Source organism: Hydra viridissima, unplaced genomic scaffold (assembly GCF_058129835.1).
Source record: "Hydra viridissima isolate aposymbiotic clone 2 unplaced genomic scaffold, HvirCarnegie_v1 scaffold_10, whole genome shotgun sequence".
NCBI classification, from domain to species: Eukaryota; Metazoa; Cnidaria; class Hydrozoa; order Anthoathecata; family Hydridae; genus Hydra; species Hydra viridissima.
Window position 1 is genome coordinate 16,988,606 of NW_028324309.1, and position 18,177 is coordinate 17,006,782.

The 18,177-nt window shown below is 28.7% G+C and overlaps 1 protein-coding gene and 2 long non-coding RNA genes across 3 annotated transcripts; all 3 read left to right on the top strand.

The window, feature by feature from the left end:
• Positions 1–2,107: 2,107 nt before the first annotated feature.
• Positions 2,108–3,736, top strand: LOC149883403 (uncharacterized). The gene is made up of 3 exons (XR_016456502.1): positions 2,108–2,214; positions 2,364–2,525; positions 2,649–3,736. It is a non-coding gene; the product is annotated as an uncharacterized LOC149883403 (long non-coding RNA).
• A 4,585-nt stretch (positions 3,737–8,321) lies between these two features.
• LOC149883404 (uncharacterized) lies at positions 8,322–10,476 on the top strand. The gene is made up of 3 exons (XR_016456514.1): positions 8,322–8,423; positions 8,517–8,696; positions 8,830–10,476. It is a non-coding gene; the product is annotated as an uncharacterized LOC149883404 (long non-coding RNA).
• A 2,440-nt stretch (positions 10,477–12,916) lies between these two features.
• Positions 12,917–14,906, top strand: LOC145181476 (uncharacterized). Its single transcript, XM_090100805.1, has 4 exons — positions 12,917–13,091; positions 13,202–13,229; positions 13,459–13,972; positions 14,222–14,906. Exons 1-4 carry the CDS (start codon positions 13,004–13,006, stop codon positions 14,309–14,311), a joined length of 720 nt encoding a protein of 239 aa, XP_089956931.1. The 5' UTR covers positions 12,917–13,003; the 3' UTR covers positions 14,312–14,906.
• Positions 14,907–18,177: the final 3,271 nt, after the last annotated feature.

The following is an 18,177-nucleotide window of genomic DNA, read 5'->3' on the forward strand; positions in this document are numbered from 1 at the left end:
ATTCATGTTGAATAAGCCGTTAATTAACACAAATGAAAAAGAAGCATAAAAAAATGCGCAATGGGTAGGTGTTTTAATACCACAACGTTGCTATGAGAGATTCACGCGGTTTACCCAAATAAGTTTCTTTTGTCTTTTTTAATTGCTCTCAACTTTTTACCTGTTCGAATGAGTTAAATCATGGACGTATAAGAGATGGACGTACAACGACATCGTTTTTTTTTTGCGAACCATGCTCGTTGCAAATCTTTTGTTTTATTACAAATCATTGTTACAAATCTTTTGTTTTAAACAATAGAAATTAAATTATATTTAAGTCTGTTGGATTCGTCGAAAATTTTTGGTCTCGCCTAACCAGTCACATCAACTTCCTTTTAGTTATTCCCACTGATCTCTATAATAACTGGATAGCGTAACTCCGAGCAAAACTTCTTATTTTTTGACGCCAAAATCGCCATATTGGAAAGCCCCAAAAATTTTAATCCCGTAAGCTTTAAGTTCTGTTTTTCGGCTTATCGCTTTATCGCTTTATCACACATATCAGATTTTATTGTTCTGGGGTTTTCCAATATGGCGATTTTGGCGTGAATTTTGATATTAGAGATGCGCTATCCAGTTATTATAGAGATCAGTGGTTATTCCAGATAACACCAATAGAACCAAGTTTTAAGCTAAATTTTATATAGCTAGACATTCTTAATATTTTAAGAAATTACGCTGATGGTAATATAGAAATTGAGATCATTTACTCTACTTCTTTAGTACATGTATAGCTAGAGATATAATAAATAATACAAAATATCAACTAGTTTTTAGCTACCTAAAGCACAATTGTTTAATGTCCAAGGAACTACTCCATCTACTATATAGGTGTAGACTTCCAGTTTATGAATATTATAAAATTTTCTATTTTTATGTTTAACAACAGAAATATATGCAGTTAAGGATAAATAACAAACCGCAAGAATAACTAAATATTTAAATTAACATAACATGATTTATCAGCTATATATAAACTAAGTTTTATTTGACGAAAACAAATAGGCTATTTATGACAAATGAAATAATATATGAAATATGAAAAGCGAAAACATGAAATATCTGGCTGCCTTTTGCAAGATAATTATAAGTTTAACAACATTTTAAAAGATTTTGCTTTATCAAATGAATTATAAAAAAGCCCATTAGAAAATACACCTACTAAAAAATAATGCATAGTGGAATATATACTATGGAGTATATAGAGTAGTCGAAGCAAAAAATGGCGACATATCGGAAAAGAAAATAAAAAAATACACAAAATTAAGGCTGGTGAATGAAGGACCAAGGAATTGAATAAAACTAGATCTTGACAAAAAAATTTATTTAAACTTTTTTATATTTCGCTATACTTTTTTTAGTCGTTGTTAAGTCCTTACATCCTTACAGTTCTATTTTATCATTGACAGACTTATAGAAGATCCCTAAAAGTTTTAATTTGTCTGCCGTAATTTACGGATTTTCGCTATTGAGATTCCTGCCATGGCCACAACGGATCTTAAAAATATTAAAACATCGATTTTTTATCGAATTTTCAACCGTGAAAATAAAATTTGGCCACACAGTTACAAATTCCTGGATCCGTGCCTGCTTGGTGTAATTAGTTTAGTAATTTATCAGTGTGTGAAATAGTTACTTTATCCTGAACAGTCTTATTAAACAAATGCTTAAAAAGTTTAAACTAACACCACGTGATCAGAGTTTCTGTTTTAAAACTGTGGGCAGCCATTTTAATAGATTTTTTTTGTTGACGAGTGAAAATTTAAAGTTTGTCGGAAACTCTTATGGCTCGCTGATTTCTGCGGCCTCTTTGATGTAAAACAATGAGTTGTACGTCCATCTCTTTACATCCGTGGTTAAACTTATTTATTTTTCTTTTCGAATAGCGTTTATCTGAATCACTTTAGCTTTGGTAAACTTTCTGATTATCATTATCTCGATCACTAAAATGTTTATCTTTATCATAATTATCATTTTTATTTATTATTACTATTAATTTTATATAAATCTTAATCGTTATCATTATTTTTATTTATCATTACTATTTTTATATAACTTTATCATTATCAAATTATTTCTTGTTTTTAAAGGTTAAAATTTGTTAAACGAAAGGAGTATAAAAAGAATGAAAATTTTGAAAAAAAACGTTGCAAATCATTGACCAGGATATTTTCGGTAAGTAATCGTTTTTCCACAATATTTGCCATAACATGTTCTATTTGCCATAACATGTTCTATTTGCCATAACGTGTTCTATTTGCCATAACATGTTCTATTTGTTATAACGTGTTCTATTTGCCATAACATGTTCCTGTTTTATCCAGGATCGGGTCTAATTTTGAGCACTCTACTGAAGTTTTTTCTAATAAGAAAAGTTTTGCTATTTGTTTCACAGTCCTAAAGCAAAAATTTTTGAATTTTCTACACAATGTAACTCAACCTGATATTTCAACTGGAGTTCTTTTCGAAAAAGGAATGTATGGAAAGTAAGCTATTGTAATTTCATGATTAAAAAATTTACATTTCTGGTTTATGAAAAAAATGTTTACGTACACAAAATGTATATTCCTAGGTGTTATGGATTTAACGATTGATTTCCATTTTTTCAGATCCTTCAAAAAATATCGCAATTAAAAGAGAAAAAATAGGTTTGCTTGTTCGTCAGTAAGTGCTTCATATCCTCGAAATATTTTCAAAAGGTACGCATTATATAAACCAAAACAGCTTCTTAATTTTAAAAGAAAAGTGAAAAGTAGGACCGGAGTGCATATGTTACGCATCGTTTACAAAATCTAAATTGATCGTTAGTAAATTGCAAAATACCATAGCCTCAAATGCTTTAGCGAAAAGAATTGGTATAAGTGTAAAACGCGTTGGTCTGAAAGAGGTATTGCATAAATATTTTTACCACACCATCCCATTCATTTTCGAAGCCTTGGAAATGATTGACCACACATATCCATAATTAAATTCTTTCTATATTTTGCTCACTGATGTTTATGAATTAACATTCTAAGTTAGAATCAACTTCTAATAAAAAATAAATAAATACTTTGACAAAGTTCGAGTTTTTAATTGGATTGATTACTTTACACCTGTTACTGCATTCTTTAGTTTCTAAAAGTAAAAAGCTGGTCAATCAATAGATGTTGTAGCAGCCTGTTGAAAAGTTCGAAGCGGTATAAATGTTCTTGAATTGATTGGAAATACTATTGATGAAGAATTCAGCACAATATGTAAACAAGCAGAGAAAATTCAGCCAAATCTTTTGTGCAATTACAAATTCATTGAACTTAAAACTTTGGCATCAGCGATATAAGAAAGCGATCGAAAAAAATACCTTAGCATGTTAAAACTGCTAAAAAGCTTGGATGTTCTTGGTCACATCAGCAGAATAGGAGTTCAGTTTTTTGTTTATGCGCTAGGTTATGAGTGCAGCTTTTTGATTGAGAGCTGATTATGCACTTGAATGGTATCATCAATAATTGTTGAAAGATTCACTTGCGGTAATGAATATTGATTCAGAAAGTAAAGTGTAGTATGATGAACCAGATAAACTTTTTATGATACAGTATCCGAGGAAAATTTAAACAAAGAACTCATTATTTAATTTTTTAATTCTGGGAGCAATGATTCGAAAAGATGTCGCTTAAGGAATAAATAAAAGTTTAGCAAATATTATCATAAATAAAAAAAAAGACGCATTTTTAGTAATAATGTTATAGTGTATTATTATTGTTACTATTGTTATTATTGTTATTATTATTATCATTATTATTATTAGTATTGTTATTATTATTATTATTATTATTATTATTATTATTATTATTATTATTATTATTATTGTTATTATTATTATTATTATTATTATTATTATTATTATTATTATTATTATTATTATTATTATTATTATTATTATTATTATTATTATTATTATTATTATTATTATTATTATTATTATTATTATTATTATTATTATTATTATTATTATTATTATTATTATTATTATTATTATTATTATTATTATTATTATTATTATTATTATTATTATTAATGTTATTATTAAAATACTGGCATAAATAAACTGGCCCTTCTTAAACTTTTTCACTCTCGATTGTGGTATCTTGAACTGTAATATTATTAAATTCGTTGAACAGATCTTTTAAAATCGTAAAAATCTTCTAAACGTTTAATTGATTAAAATTATGTAAATTTGTTGAACGAATCGCTCATTAAAAATGATACACATTTTTATTTTACATCTTCATGATATTCACTTCTTTTACAGTTTAATAATTTAATTAAATAATTTAAAGTTTGACTATCGTTTTTGCTCCATCACTGATTAATAAACACAATCTTGCCCAATCTTTAAATCCTAACGCAATTCTTGCGCAATCCTTAAATGACCAGATGATTACATGATCTTATCAAATCCTTAAAAGCATGTAACATTCTGTTTATTTATTAAACAATTGGTGAGTTAAATGCGTTTTCCGATTTAAAAGCCTTTTGTTTTCTGTTTAAAGAAAAAACGAAAAACATTGTGAAGTTATACTTTCGAAGTGTTCATTGTGACGCAATCGATGCCAAGTTAATCTCTAAAGTTTAGATGCATTTGAAGAAAAATGAAATTTTGAAAAAGAAATATAAACATACTTTACACTTTAGGAAAGACATTCAGATATTCTTTAAGTGAGCTTGAAAAAATGCGCGTAATGTAGAAAATATGAGGTAGGGGCAATCGTCTATATGAATCGAGAAGGAGAAATGAAAAAGAATTTCATCAACGAGAAAGATAAGCAAATGAGATTAGGATAAATCCCATTTTCTTTAGTCGACATTAACTAGTTGAAGATCATCTGGTATCATTATTTTAATTAACCGAAAAATGTTTATAATCCGAAACTCTTTAGGTGTTACAAAGTCAGCATTGAAAGAAATATCTCTGTATTATAAATAAACCTTGAAAATCACAGTGTTTTTTTTTGAAAATTTTTCTTGCTTTCAAAGATTTATTTTTTATTTTAAGCATCTATATTTAAAATATATAAAAAACTACATAAAAAACATAGAGAAAATGTACATTAAAAACATATAGAAAATTACATTAAAAACATATAGAAAATGTACATTAAAAACATGTAGAAAATTACATTAAAAACACAGAAAATTACATTAAAAACATATAGAAAATGTACATTAAAAACATGTAGAAAATGTTTATTAAAAACATGTAGAAAATGTGTATTAAAAATATATAGAAAATGTGCATTAAAAACATATAGAAACTGTATATTAAAAACATAATGAAAAGATGTAAACATTTTCAATTACCGGGTATCACAACCTATGACTCGGTGACATGTTTTTGCACATGTAGGTGGTTTTATATTTAAATTGTGGCACAATATAAACAATATTTTAGCTAAGGCTGGTATTAAACTTTATCAAAGGCAAAATCTTTAACAAAAATGCAAAGAATTTTATCGACCGATAACAAAATATAAAAAAATTTTATCGACACGATAACGGAGCACAGTTACTGCATATATTGAGTAATTTCGGGCCAATATTTCGGGTTTTTTTTACTTTTATTTTGTTGCACAGCAACTTAAGAAATCATTTTTTGTTTGCAATTTTTGAAAAATTGCTCAATGTGTAACAGACTCTAGATAAGTTCACGTGCAAAGTTCTTACTTTTTTTTAAATATTTATCGTTTATTCATCTTTTTGTAATTTATTAAATTCTGTGAAAGTTAAAAAAAGTATATCTTGACACCACCTCTTTAATTACCAACTATCCTTAAGATAAGTGAAAACATTGTATAGCATACCCGCCTGCTTTTATCTGAAGCAAACAGATTGCTGTAAATTATTCGCATTTTAAACTACTGACCCGTAAACTTAAATGAGAAAACGTGTTTGTGGATTTTTTAACGAACCAACGGCAAACTTTAAAAACGTCTACGTAAGTTGCGTTTGTAAATATCACTGTGATAATTGATTTCATATTCTCGTTTTATTTGTGAGCTGTCATGATGTGACGAGATAAGATTTCTCTTTTTAATATTTTGGAGAAATAACACAGGGAATGAGGTCTGTTAAAGCCAAGCTAACGTAAAAAATTGATTTGCATAAGAGATTTTTTTTTTACCTAGAGGTTGTTGGTGTCTTAAAACATCCGTTTAATTAGAAAACGAAGTCTTATTTATAGCTCGCTAAATGCACCACCATATTTTTTTTTATAGGAGTATTTGGCAAGCTTACCTGTTACCTTTGATTGTCAGCTCATGTTTTATCAAATACAAATTCTTTTTCTAAAACATTTTACACACTTTTTTTCTTTGAAATGTATCAGATAATTGTTTAATGTCGAAGTAGTTTTAAAAATTAGCTTTATTCAATGTAATTTTAGCTGTACAGAGTTATGGCCTTGTTTTAAGGACATAGTTCAATTAACCACAGCATCAAATCACCGATTTGATGTAGTCCAGTTGTAAAATAGTTTTTCAAAAATTTCTTTCAACTGGAAATTCCTACAACTAAAACACCGCCAGAACGCTTTTTGCAAAAATAGTGAAATTAAAACGTGTAGTAAACTGTTTACACAAGGTAAGGGCTATTAGTTACCTTGTGTAAACAATTTACTACACGTTTTGAAAGGCAGCTGATGACGTGAATGCCATTTCAGATTATATCTGGGTAAAATGCAATATATAATATAATATAAAATAAGTATAATATATAACATAATATGAAAAAAGAACAACAACAACAAATCTTAAATTATGTTCAACAGAAAAATCATTTTGTTATATATAATCAAGTTCATGAGATTGAAAACAAAACATCCTAAAAGCAATAAACAATACTTTAGTGAGAAGCTTTAGACGGAAAAAAATCAAGAAATACAAAGAAATTCATACGTTTATGTCATAGCTGTGAGAAATTACAACGCAATAGATACACAATATAAATGTTCACAATAGAAATAGTGACCTTTTTTTATATGTGAGTTTTTGCATGTATTAAATATAGAATAGAAAGAATTCGGTTTTTTTCTCAAAGAAAAACAAGTTAAGCTAGCGTATTAATAGCAAACCTTAAAAATAAGGAAAGCTGGGAAAGCGAGAGGAGATTAAAATTTCTTTTCCATTTCTCTGGTTTTCATTAACCTTTTGACTTCCATCGTTTTTTGTTTTTTGTTTTATTTTATTAACGAAGTAATAAAACTTTAAATCAAATATGAAGTCATTTTGGTTAAATAGGCTTCTTACACTTGATTGACCAAGTTTCTTATACTTGATTGACCAAGTTTCTTATACTTTGACTTTTGGTGTACTAATACATAAGGTGCTTTTTTCGCAGACTTTACTTATAAACGGTAAAATCTTTCAAACTCTTAAAGGGAACAATCGAGTTGTTTTTTTTTTGTTTTTGTGTGTGTTTTTTTCACCTTTTCTCTCCATTTTTTATTTTTAACATTCATGCATAATTGATGTCAAAATTATTTGAAAAAAGAAGCTTCGTATTATTTGTATCGGAAGAGAAATGAATTCTCTCACATATATTTGTGAATAATTAACTTAGTGAAGCGAAGCGCATTGTGTAAGAGCAGTTCGATGCAAGCGAATATTTTATTACAAGTATATTTTTTCCATAATGCTACCATTTATTTATCTAATCTTAATTTTATTGCTGACAAGAAAATATCAAAATCAGGTTTGGCTTTTTATTTGAATGCTAGTTTGTATTTTTTCTTATTAAGCAACTGCAAAATGTTTGAGTGAGACACTTTGGAAAGTGAATCCTTTCAGCGATGACATCAAAAAATGAGTCTTTGCGTTTTACAATCTGCAGAACCACAGATCTGTAGAATCTGTAGAACTTCAAATTAATAGAAGATTTATTTTAAAAATAGCATGTATAGTTGACGATATATTTAGATAAAATTACTGACTGAAATTTTACGAGCGGATTGAGTTCCAAGTTGAAGGTTGGTTAATTCAGATAGTGATACGGGTTAAAGATTTATAATAAAGGCAAACTAAGGAAATGCAAAAAAAATGTAAAAAAATAAAAAATATAAAAGATGAAATTTAATTAATCCTGAAATAGTTGTCATGACAACTTAACACAAGAAACAACAACCTCAAAAAATAATTGGAAATCCCATTTGTTGTATTATAGTAAATAAACGCGAGCATATTTCACGGCATGCGTGCTAAATCTTTAGAAATATAAAGGTATCTCCATGAATAATTCAGATCAGGGGGTTTATTCTTTTAATCAAATTATACGTTGGAGTAGGAAAATAGAAAAATATTTAAAAAAAATCTTTATCCTTCAAAAAAAGAATTAAATACATCAGCATCCCTGAGGTACAAAAGATATTTTGCTAAATTCTTGCAGTGAAATCCAATTTATAAAAGGTTTTTTCTTCGCGAATATTTTAAGAATCTTTTTTACTTTAGAAAAGTTATTTTCACAGGATAGAAATATTTTGAAATATTTTATACTGCATCAAAACCGTGTTCATTTTTTACTATTGAAGTAAATAGCCGGAGCTTTCTCAAACTTAAGGCTTAGTCAAAATATATGCTGGACAATGTAGATTCCGAATAAAAGAGTTCGTGACAGCGAGAATTAGTAGCGTAAGTCTTGTTCTTTTATTACTTATAAACTTTCGCAGCTGTTTACAGCTTTTAATTATTATTATCTTTATCATTATTATTATTATTATTATAATTAATGGTATAAATATTATTTTTTATTAAATAATCTTAGAAAACTTTGCAAGAGATTAAACATAGGTAGTAAAAACTGAGGTTTCTTTAACGGTAATTTAACCATTTGGTATGAACCTCATTGACGGCATTTGGTATGAACCTCATTGATTTGAAGAAATAGCACTCTGAGGTCAAGCAAATGAAGTTTGTGAAAGCGAGGTTTGTGAAAACGAGATGCTTTAACAAACAAGAAAAGGTTTAGCCGACAGGAAAAAAAGTTGGCCATCAAGCTGTGAAAAAAAGTAATCCTTGGAACATTTACAAGTTTTTTGATTTGCTATGATTTTGGAGTTTTTTCGGTTTAACTCTGTCTTATTATTATTTTTTTTTTATCTTCATTAATCCTTTAAAATGAAAAATGTTTCCAAAACTTTCGTCTGAGTCGAAATTTTGAAGGTTAGAATTAAAGTATCTGTGAAGTTAAATTATTTTATTTATGAACAAAGATAGAAGCGAATGATTGATTTCATATTCGTTTGAAGTCTGAAGGATCATCTCAAAAAAATAAAGAAGAATCGTTCGAAATGTTTCCTCTTTTCTAAAAAAGTTTTCTTAAGTGTTTGTTACCATAAAAACGACGACAGCAGCGAGTAATCTTTCCGAATGGCTCATCTTTGATACAATAATAGAAACTTATGTAAAGATTATGTGCACAACATCAGGCAAAGGTTTTCACAAAATGCGCAGATTTGTGTTGCAGCGGCACACAATTACGCAATAATGGGTTTACTTATTTGCCTTGAGGTTTAAGCAGACAGATTAACGGTCGGAAGTGCATCTAGGGTAATCAGGGCAAACAAACCTTAACATCATTCAGGCAATAAGCTTGATAAGTTAGACTTTAAGTTTTAAACTTTTGTAATCTTTGTAAACAACTTACTTGGTTTCATTTTATTATTTTTAATTTTTTTCACTTTTTCTCAAAGTAAAAATTGTAAAAAAAACCGTAAACATCTTGCGGTCCTGCTATTAAATCAGCTGTTAAACCGAAACTTGTAAATTAAGTTTATGCAAATTTTTGACATGGACTTGAGAAGAGAATTTTTTTTTGTGAAATTGGCGTGCTATAAATAGGAAAACATGGTTATTTACCAGCACGAGTTTTATTTGAGAAAAAAGTTCGTATTGAAATTTCGGCAACATTGCAAAAGAATTGCAACCGTCTTTTATTACTTCTGCGTCGTTCAGATAATTTTGTTTAGCAAACGGAAAATTTTAAACTGATCGCTAAAAAAAAATGCTGATTTGACGAAACCTTTCAAATGTTAAAATGGTAAAAAAAAATTTTTTTTAAAAACAACTGATTCTAACAACAGCTTTGGTTCATCCCATTACATTAATAAGAGCGATACCAACAGCGTAAAATTTTTATTTTATGACTTCTTTAATTCGAAGAAAGATAACGACTTAGTTCGGTAACATGCTTAGAAACGTTTGCGTCTTGAACGGCTTCCGTTAAACACGGTTAAGCCATAAAAATAAGATGTCTTAATAGAGCAAGAGCTACTTGGGTATAATGGTGAGACAACTTCAATAACGTGTTGAAGCATACATTATTAAACTGGTTTCACTACAATACCCAAGGGTGATGTAAATAATGACTCGTTTGCAAAAAACGCAAAAAAAAAAAACGCAAAAAAAAAAACATTCTTTAAAGTATGCTGCCACCCCATGCCACTGTATGAATAGCCCTGTGTCAACGTCGCACTATTTTCATGTGTCGAAGCTAAATACTTTTTCTCTATAATTTATCGCTTTGCTTGCTTGATGAAATTCATTCGTATTTCTCATAATTAGGGTAATTTGTTTTTTGAAGATTCCGCCATTACTCGAGAACTAAAGCACAACGTAAAACAACGTATTGGAATGTTTGTTATTTTATGTTTGATGAGATTTGAACATACAGCTGTTTTGTTCGTTGTTTTCAAACTTACTAATCTCTTTGAAAAAAAAATTTAATCCACAAATTTTGTGTTTCGTACTTAGGAAAGTAATGATTTAGTTCCTTGACGTTATTTTGCAATATCATCTCGTCAGAGAGTCGTTCTTAAAACCAACCAAACAGCAGCGATACGCACGTCAGCTAAAGCGACGATGCGCACGTTGCTGCAGTGGACAATGCTATTTTTATCGAATTATCTATTTACCTAAAAGACATAGCTGTGGGGTTTGAAATGTCTCTGCTTAAAACATATTTCGAATATATAAACACAACATTTCGTATGTTTAGAAGTTTTGTTTAAATTTATTTGCCCTGTTTGCCAAAATGCACATCCGATAAATAATCTGTCTACAAAATGTATAATTTTCTAAGTGCAAAGTGAAGACTGCACCTTAAGCGTCTCCGTTAAACATCGTTGATTGGATGATTAAATACGTCATTAATTAATTCATTTCGCATTTCGGTTCATTTCGATCAAGATACACTTGAAATTATATTTCGATCTGTGAAATCTCACTTTGGTGTTTCAGTTAACGTGGAGCTCTTGTGAAGATCATCTTGATCAACGTGGAGCTCTTGTGAAGATCATCTTGATCAACGTGGAGCTCTTGTGAAGATCATCTTGATTGTTTTAAATAATTATCGCGATAATTTTTTTATATTTTGCGCTGAGTGAGCAACTTTTCAAATGCTGTTCTTGACGTTGGAATGGCTTTGTTGGAAACTTCAGTATAAAGTATCCAGTTAAGTGGAATTAAACTTGTGTGAATTCAGTGAAACTGGATTCATGCAAGTTTCTCTTGAATTAAATGAAATGAAAAGATTCTGAAAATTTTTAGCTTTCAACGAAATCTCTACGTCAACGTTCTCATTCTTTTAAAGTTATTACCATCATGGGTTGGTAATAACTTTAAAAGAATGAAAACGTTTACAAAATCATTTTTATCTTTTATTTTGTCTTTCACAATCCTGCATTAATGATAAAAGAGTTAATAAAATAATTTACCAAATAATTTTTGAATTTTTTTTTTGCGATGCTTTCAAAAAGAGTTTTTTGTGACCGGAACGAAGAAAAATATTGAAAGCTAAATACTTTTAGCTGTTTAGTTAAATTGCACAACTGTTTCGTTGTAAAAAAAAAGGTTAGCGAGTTGGTAGCGTATATTATTGCGAGAACCTAAATTTTCATTTCAATAAAATCAGTTCATTTCGTTCACTACGACATTAAAAAGAATTATGACGTCTTACAACGGTATGACGTCTAATGTTGTTCAAACCTATTATAAAGTTCAGATATGACGTTTTAAAAGCGTTTTAGTGTGTTGAGTTTTGTAAATTTAAATTAATTGACAAGTTTATACATAGCTAGGTGGGGTTTGAGGGTAAAAATATTTTTTTGCTTAAATATCTCTAGTTTAATTTCAATTTCAGTTTTAAAAGCATTTCATTCATTTTGTCTTGTTTTGCATTCTTGTTGTTTTTAATGAAGTCTTTCGTCAATTTTTCTGCTGTAACATTTTTGTGAAAATAAAATAGAAAATTTTGTATTTGAATAAAAACGACAAACAGAAGAAACTTTACTTAAAAGAAATTTGAAAAATTGGGGGAGTGGGGCTTGCCTTGTGTTTTTGTGGAAATTTGGGATCGTCTCATTTTCATTCCTCTTTAAACATTTTGTGGTGTAAGAAGTTGGTAGCTGCGGGTATTTAGGAATTTTTATCTCAATTTTTATCTCAATTTTTATCTCAATTTTTATCTCAATTTTTATCTCAATTTTTATCTCAATTTTTGTCTCAATTTTTATCTCAATTTTTATCTCAATTTTTATCTCAATTTTTGTCTCAATTTTTATCTCAATTTTTATCTCAATTTTTATCTCAATTTTTATCTCAACTTTTTTCTTTGTTTAAAAGATTGAAATACTAAAACTATGTTAAAAGTACAATCACAGTTAACAAACATTTAATTATAAGGTTTAACATTTATTTCAAAGTTTACACTTTTAATATATAAATTTCGAGAAAATATCTTAAATTCTTTTTGTATCAAGTTTTTTCTGACTCAGTGAACCAATGTGTGACACTCTGTTTGCCACTTCCTCTGCCTTTAACCGACATAGTATATATATTATATATATATAACATAGTATATATATTTTTTACTTTTTAAATTCCCATTTAGCAAAAAACATAACAATTATAAAAATAAATTTTTTTATGGGAACTTAAATATGATTCAAGCAACACCAAAATCTATTTGCTGGGACGAAGTCAACCAAGTACAGTATAAGTTTCAAGAATTGAGTTTCCGAAGTGACGGTACACGATCTTGTGTTATGAATTTTTATTCGCTTCTTTAACTTCCTTTATCCAAAAAATTTTCACGACTTTGATTTTTATCAAAAGTTTTTCTCTCTTTTTTCTTTTAGTGATTGAGTCGCTGCAAGATAATTCAAGGTAATCTCTTTAAAAGCATTTTATGTCTATATTTTGTATCGCAAAAGACACCGGGATTTCGTTTTTGTTTCGTTTATTTTGTTCAACGCTTCTTTTCCCATCTCTCAGAATTCGAAAAAACAAAAATATCTTCTTTACCCATGGTCACACAAGTATACGCGAGTAGTAATTGTTGTTTGAAAAATAGCTATATGGCTTTGCATATGACGCATGTTATCGTTTTTTTTAGGCAATTCTCTTCCACTTATTCTAAACCGGACAAATCCTCTCAGAATTCAGTTTATGTTTTACCCAAGTATAATCGACACTTAAATGCACGCCTCCATTGCATTGGAAGAAGCGCTTCTTTAGACAGTTGCCCAACTGGTAAAGAAAAAAAAACTGACAGGTCAGCTCATTTTAATTCTAAATGCATAACTCGAAAAAGTTCTGTCGTTCAGTTGGCCAAGGACGATACAACAAGCGATTATAACAGCGATGAAGAGGTTTTTTCGAATACTGACAATTACTCTATGGACACTGCCGTTAGCTACAATGCTATTTTATGTCACGTTACCAACAGAAAAATTATCGACACCGTCGAAGTTTACGTAACCAATAAAAAGAATTCGAAAATAAGAAGTAACATTTTATCTGATGGCGAAGATTCTCCACAGACTTCAACTTCTCCCAGCTTATCTGAATGTCAGTTGAGCAAAAGTGCGCCGCTCGCAGATCAAAACGAATTTCTCTCATCGAAATCGGTATTCTTTAAAAATAATTACAGAAATAAAAATAATTTACAGAAATAAAAATAATTTACAGAAATAAAAATAATTACAGAAATAAAAATAAATTACAGAAATAAAAATAATTTACAGAAATAAAAATAAATTTTCCTTTGTCGATCATCAGAAACAAAAAAAGTTAATGTGTAAAAAAAATTTTTTTAAAAATGAAACAAAACTTTTAATTTAAAAAAAAAATTTTTTTTTTTTCTTTTTTCATTTTAGAAAGAAGAATTAATCGAAATAATAAAACGTCTGGAAGACGATTTACGAATCTGCAAGTTGAAGGATAACAGTAAAGGTATTTTGGAATAACGATAATCGAAACGGTTATTTTACAATAACGCCCGAGTAATTGGTTAAAGCGTTCAAAATTGCATACCTTGTTTATCGATGTGTGATATTCAGGGCTGGAACTGAAGGGTCAGATGGAAAGGGAACTTCCAAATATATAGAAGAGCAACGCAATATCTCTGACGGTTCGTTCCCGTACATTTTTCAAAATTGGAGCCTTAATTTGAAACCGAATAGTTTCAACAAAAATGAATTAACGAATTTTATTTTGCGTTAGCCCGTAATGCCCGTTAGTTAAAAACAGAATTTCAACAACAGCTTTAGGGTAGCATCGTCTTTTTGTTCGTGTAGCAATTCGAAAGATGGCAAGTTATTCGCACGTAAAATTATATTTGAGTGCTTTTTTGACGATTTTATAAGAAAATTTGCGAATTTTTTAAAAAACTCTTTCTTGTAATCAAACACAAGTCATCAATATCATCTCAAGAATCAAGTGTCAATCATCTCAAGAATCAGCTGACAGATGTATAATCTAATAAAAAGTGTAAATAAATATTTATAACATTTATGAGAGGAGTCTTTTATGTTATACGAGAGATTTTTTAATACTCGCAAACTTTCTTTGAGCATTTTATGATCCAAAAGACAAAATCATGGATATGTATTAGTTGTATACATATCTAGTTGGGATTTGTTCTGTTTTATAATTAAACGAGTTCTTTTGGGTCTGTATTCCAACGAACAGCAGAGACTCAGATAATCAATAAAATCTTATCTGCATCCGATGATATAGAGTCTGCCTACACTATAGTTTGTGTTTGCCATTGAACGTAAGTTTGAAAATCTTAAAGAGTTACATGACAGCCATTTTGTTCATTCATTTGCCGTAAAATATTTATTAGGGAAAAATCTCAAAGAAAAATCTCAAAGAAAAATGTTGAAAGAATATTTAGTGGAAATGTAAAAATTGCGGTGGTGAAGATAAACTTAAGTAAAAAGATTTATGCAATAGTTTCGTTTTATTTTAAGAAAATCTAATTTTATCTTTATTTATCGAAAATGACAATCTAATTTTTTATGGACAAGTTTTAATGCGCAGTTCAAGATTAAAATTCCTAAATCAGATTAAATGAGATTTTACTTTAGAATATTTTATTCAACATTTTAGAATATTGCACAAAATTCTCCATTGACGTTTTTTTTTTTCAATAAATCAATGGCAGAATTTTAATGTTATTTTAAAACCAGATCAAACAGAAAAGTAAAGGAAATTGGCTTCAACTGCTTAGTCACAGAGAAGATTAGATATTTAGTGTAAAAAAAAATATATATATATATATATATTAAATCGAAGGAATCTATGCAAAGTATTTCTCTCAATTACAGTTTAATTGAATAAATCATTTCTATTATCATTCCGAAGAAAAAGATTTGGAAATAACAAGACAGATAGCGATAGGCTGATAATTCTAAAAACAACTGGAAACATTAATAAATGCATGAGCATCGGTAAAAAATAAAAATGTTACTGAATTTTCTCAATTCATTGTGAATACTTTGATCCGCCGAAAAAAAAACTTGGTACGATTGTAGATTTGAAAACCGTAAACCGGTCAACAAGTTTTTCAGAATTAAGATTAAAAAAAAATCGAGAGAATTTTTATGCTTGTTGATACAATTCTTAACTTACGATATATCGTTAATTCTCGTTATTTTTCGAACATCACGCTCGTTGTTCATTCGAGCATTTTTCAATCAACTAATGTTCAAATAAATTTTGTCACGAATTAAAAAAAAGATAAAAGAAAATATATTCTCGATTACTGTATAGCCTTTTAGTTGCTTAAAACTAACATCAATATTTTGTTGAGTAGCCTTTATTCTTTATAATTTATAGTTGCTTACAGCTGCTTTCGAGCTTTGTAAAGTCGATACAGAAAACAACAGTTCAGCTGTACAACGTCAAAACACAGTATTTGTATTTTTCATAACTTGATATGAAAATGATTTTGTAAAGTACGTTGGGCCGCCAACTTAACTTCATACTATATATATATATATATATATATATATATATATATATATATATATATATATATATATATATACTTATCACTTGAAACTTCATATTATGAAGTTATGAAAAATACAGATACTGTGTTTTGACGTTGTACAGCTGAGTTGATTAAAACGTTGATTGTCCAAGTATTTCGTATGAAAACTTTTATCAAAAATGCGAATGAAATTTCTTTACTAAGTGAACTTTACGCCAAAGTTTTTTGACCTAAGTAATATAATTCTCTTAGATTTCTAAACTTAGAAGCTACATGTAGTTTACATTCGAAATAGAATCTGTAGGTTGTTTTCCAACTCCCTCGTGTTTACCATTGACATAAATACTTTCATTACGTCATCAAAATATTGAATTCTTCTTCGAAGTTTTTTTACATGATTCGACAGTTTTCATGGTGATGTTTAATTTCACGTTACTTTAATTTGTTCTTGTGTTGTTATTTTTTTTAAAAAAATTTATTATAGATACAATTATTATTTCTTTTTGTTATATTTTATAACCACCTGTGATATTTACTTCTAGATATTGTAAATTACTAGAGAACTGTTTCTGCTACGTTTATGGGTGTAAATTGGACCTGCTTAAGCAAAATTTACAGGTTCAAGGGATACAATGTATTACCAACTTCCTCATGTGATCTGTGCCTGTTGCAAAAGACTATTTTGAGCATGGATAAGAGGCACTAAGAAAAGTATGCTATTTTTATTCGCCAAAATATGGAGAGAACTAACAAACCATCTGAATGAGTGTTCCTTTTGCATAGCGGTTGTTTGGGGTTACAAGAAGATAAATAGCAATGAATAGTTAGCCTATCCTGATATCGTGTATAGGATTGAATTCACATGATAAACTTTAGCCTATTAAAACTGTTCTACTTCACAATGGAAATCAACCGCCTTCAAGACCAGTCTGATAAACTGTACACTAACAAGTAGACTGCAGCAAAGTTAAAACTTTATTGCAAAAGATAATCTATGTTTGCTACAAGAAAGATGCGTGTTAAATCTTTAAGGTGATTGGTTTTTATTTTGGATTGGAGATTCACCAAGCATCTTTGTTTTTTTGTATCTTTGGGGCAGCAGAGACTCAATAAATCACTATCTGCGAAGAATTAAAGTCAAATCATGTTTTATTCATTATATATATATATATATATATATATATATATATATATATATATATATATATATATATATATATATGTATATATATATATATATATCATATTTTTTCAATATAAATTTATGTCAGATATAAATCACATTTTCAACTAATTATTGTGATACCGTATGCAACCACAAATTTCTTAATCAGCTTGGTGATTCAAAGTAAATGTTCCGTTGTAATTTTTAAGCACATAGTTTGTTATTGTTGACGCAAAAATCTTTGAAAATAAAAATAAATGAAAAAAGCATAAAAAGATAAGTAGTAAAAGTAGCCCATCATTGACATCTTCCATGAATGGCACCACGCCCAAAGAAATTGCTAAGATGCTAAGCAAAGCCTTTGAGTACTGTTTAAACTTGATTAAACGTTTTTAAATTGGTCATGTTCAGAGGAAGTTTGGCAGTGGTTTGAAGAGGTAAATTTGGTCTCATCATTTGATCATCGCAGTCTAAGATTGAAATTCTCGGAATCCAACACGGTCAATGAAAAGAGCTATCAGTCAGTGAGCACACCATCAGAAATGTGTTCAGGAAAGATCTGAAGGCAAAGTCAAGAGCCAGGATTAAGAAACACCAGATTTCTGCAAGTGTTAAAAGAATAAGATTTGTAAGGTAAAAAAAATTCTGAGTCTCCTGAAAGAAAGAAA

Excerpts from the sequence above, each read along its gene's own strand:
- LOC145181476 (XM_090100805.1), top strand. The coding sequence starts at position 13,004 with ATGATTCAAGCAACACCAAAATCTATTTGCTGGGACGAAGTCAACCAA. Across the intron at positions 13,092-13,201 it reads ATTGAGTTTCCGAAGTGACG|TGATTGAGTCGCTGCAAGAT; the intron begins GTACACGATCTT and ends TTTTTCTTTTAG. Across the intron at positions 13,230-13,458 it reads TCGCTGCAAGATAATTCAAG|GCAATTCTCTTCCACTTATT; the intron begins GTAATCTCTTTA and ends CGTTTTTTTTAG.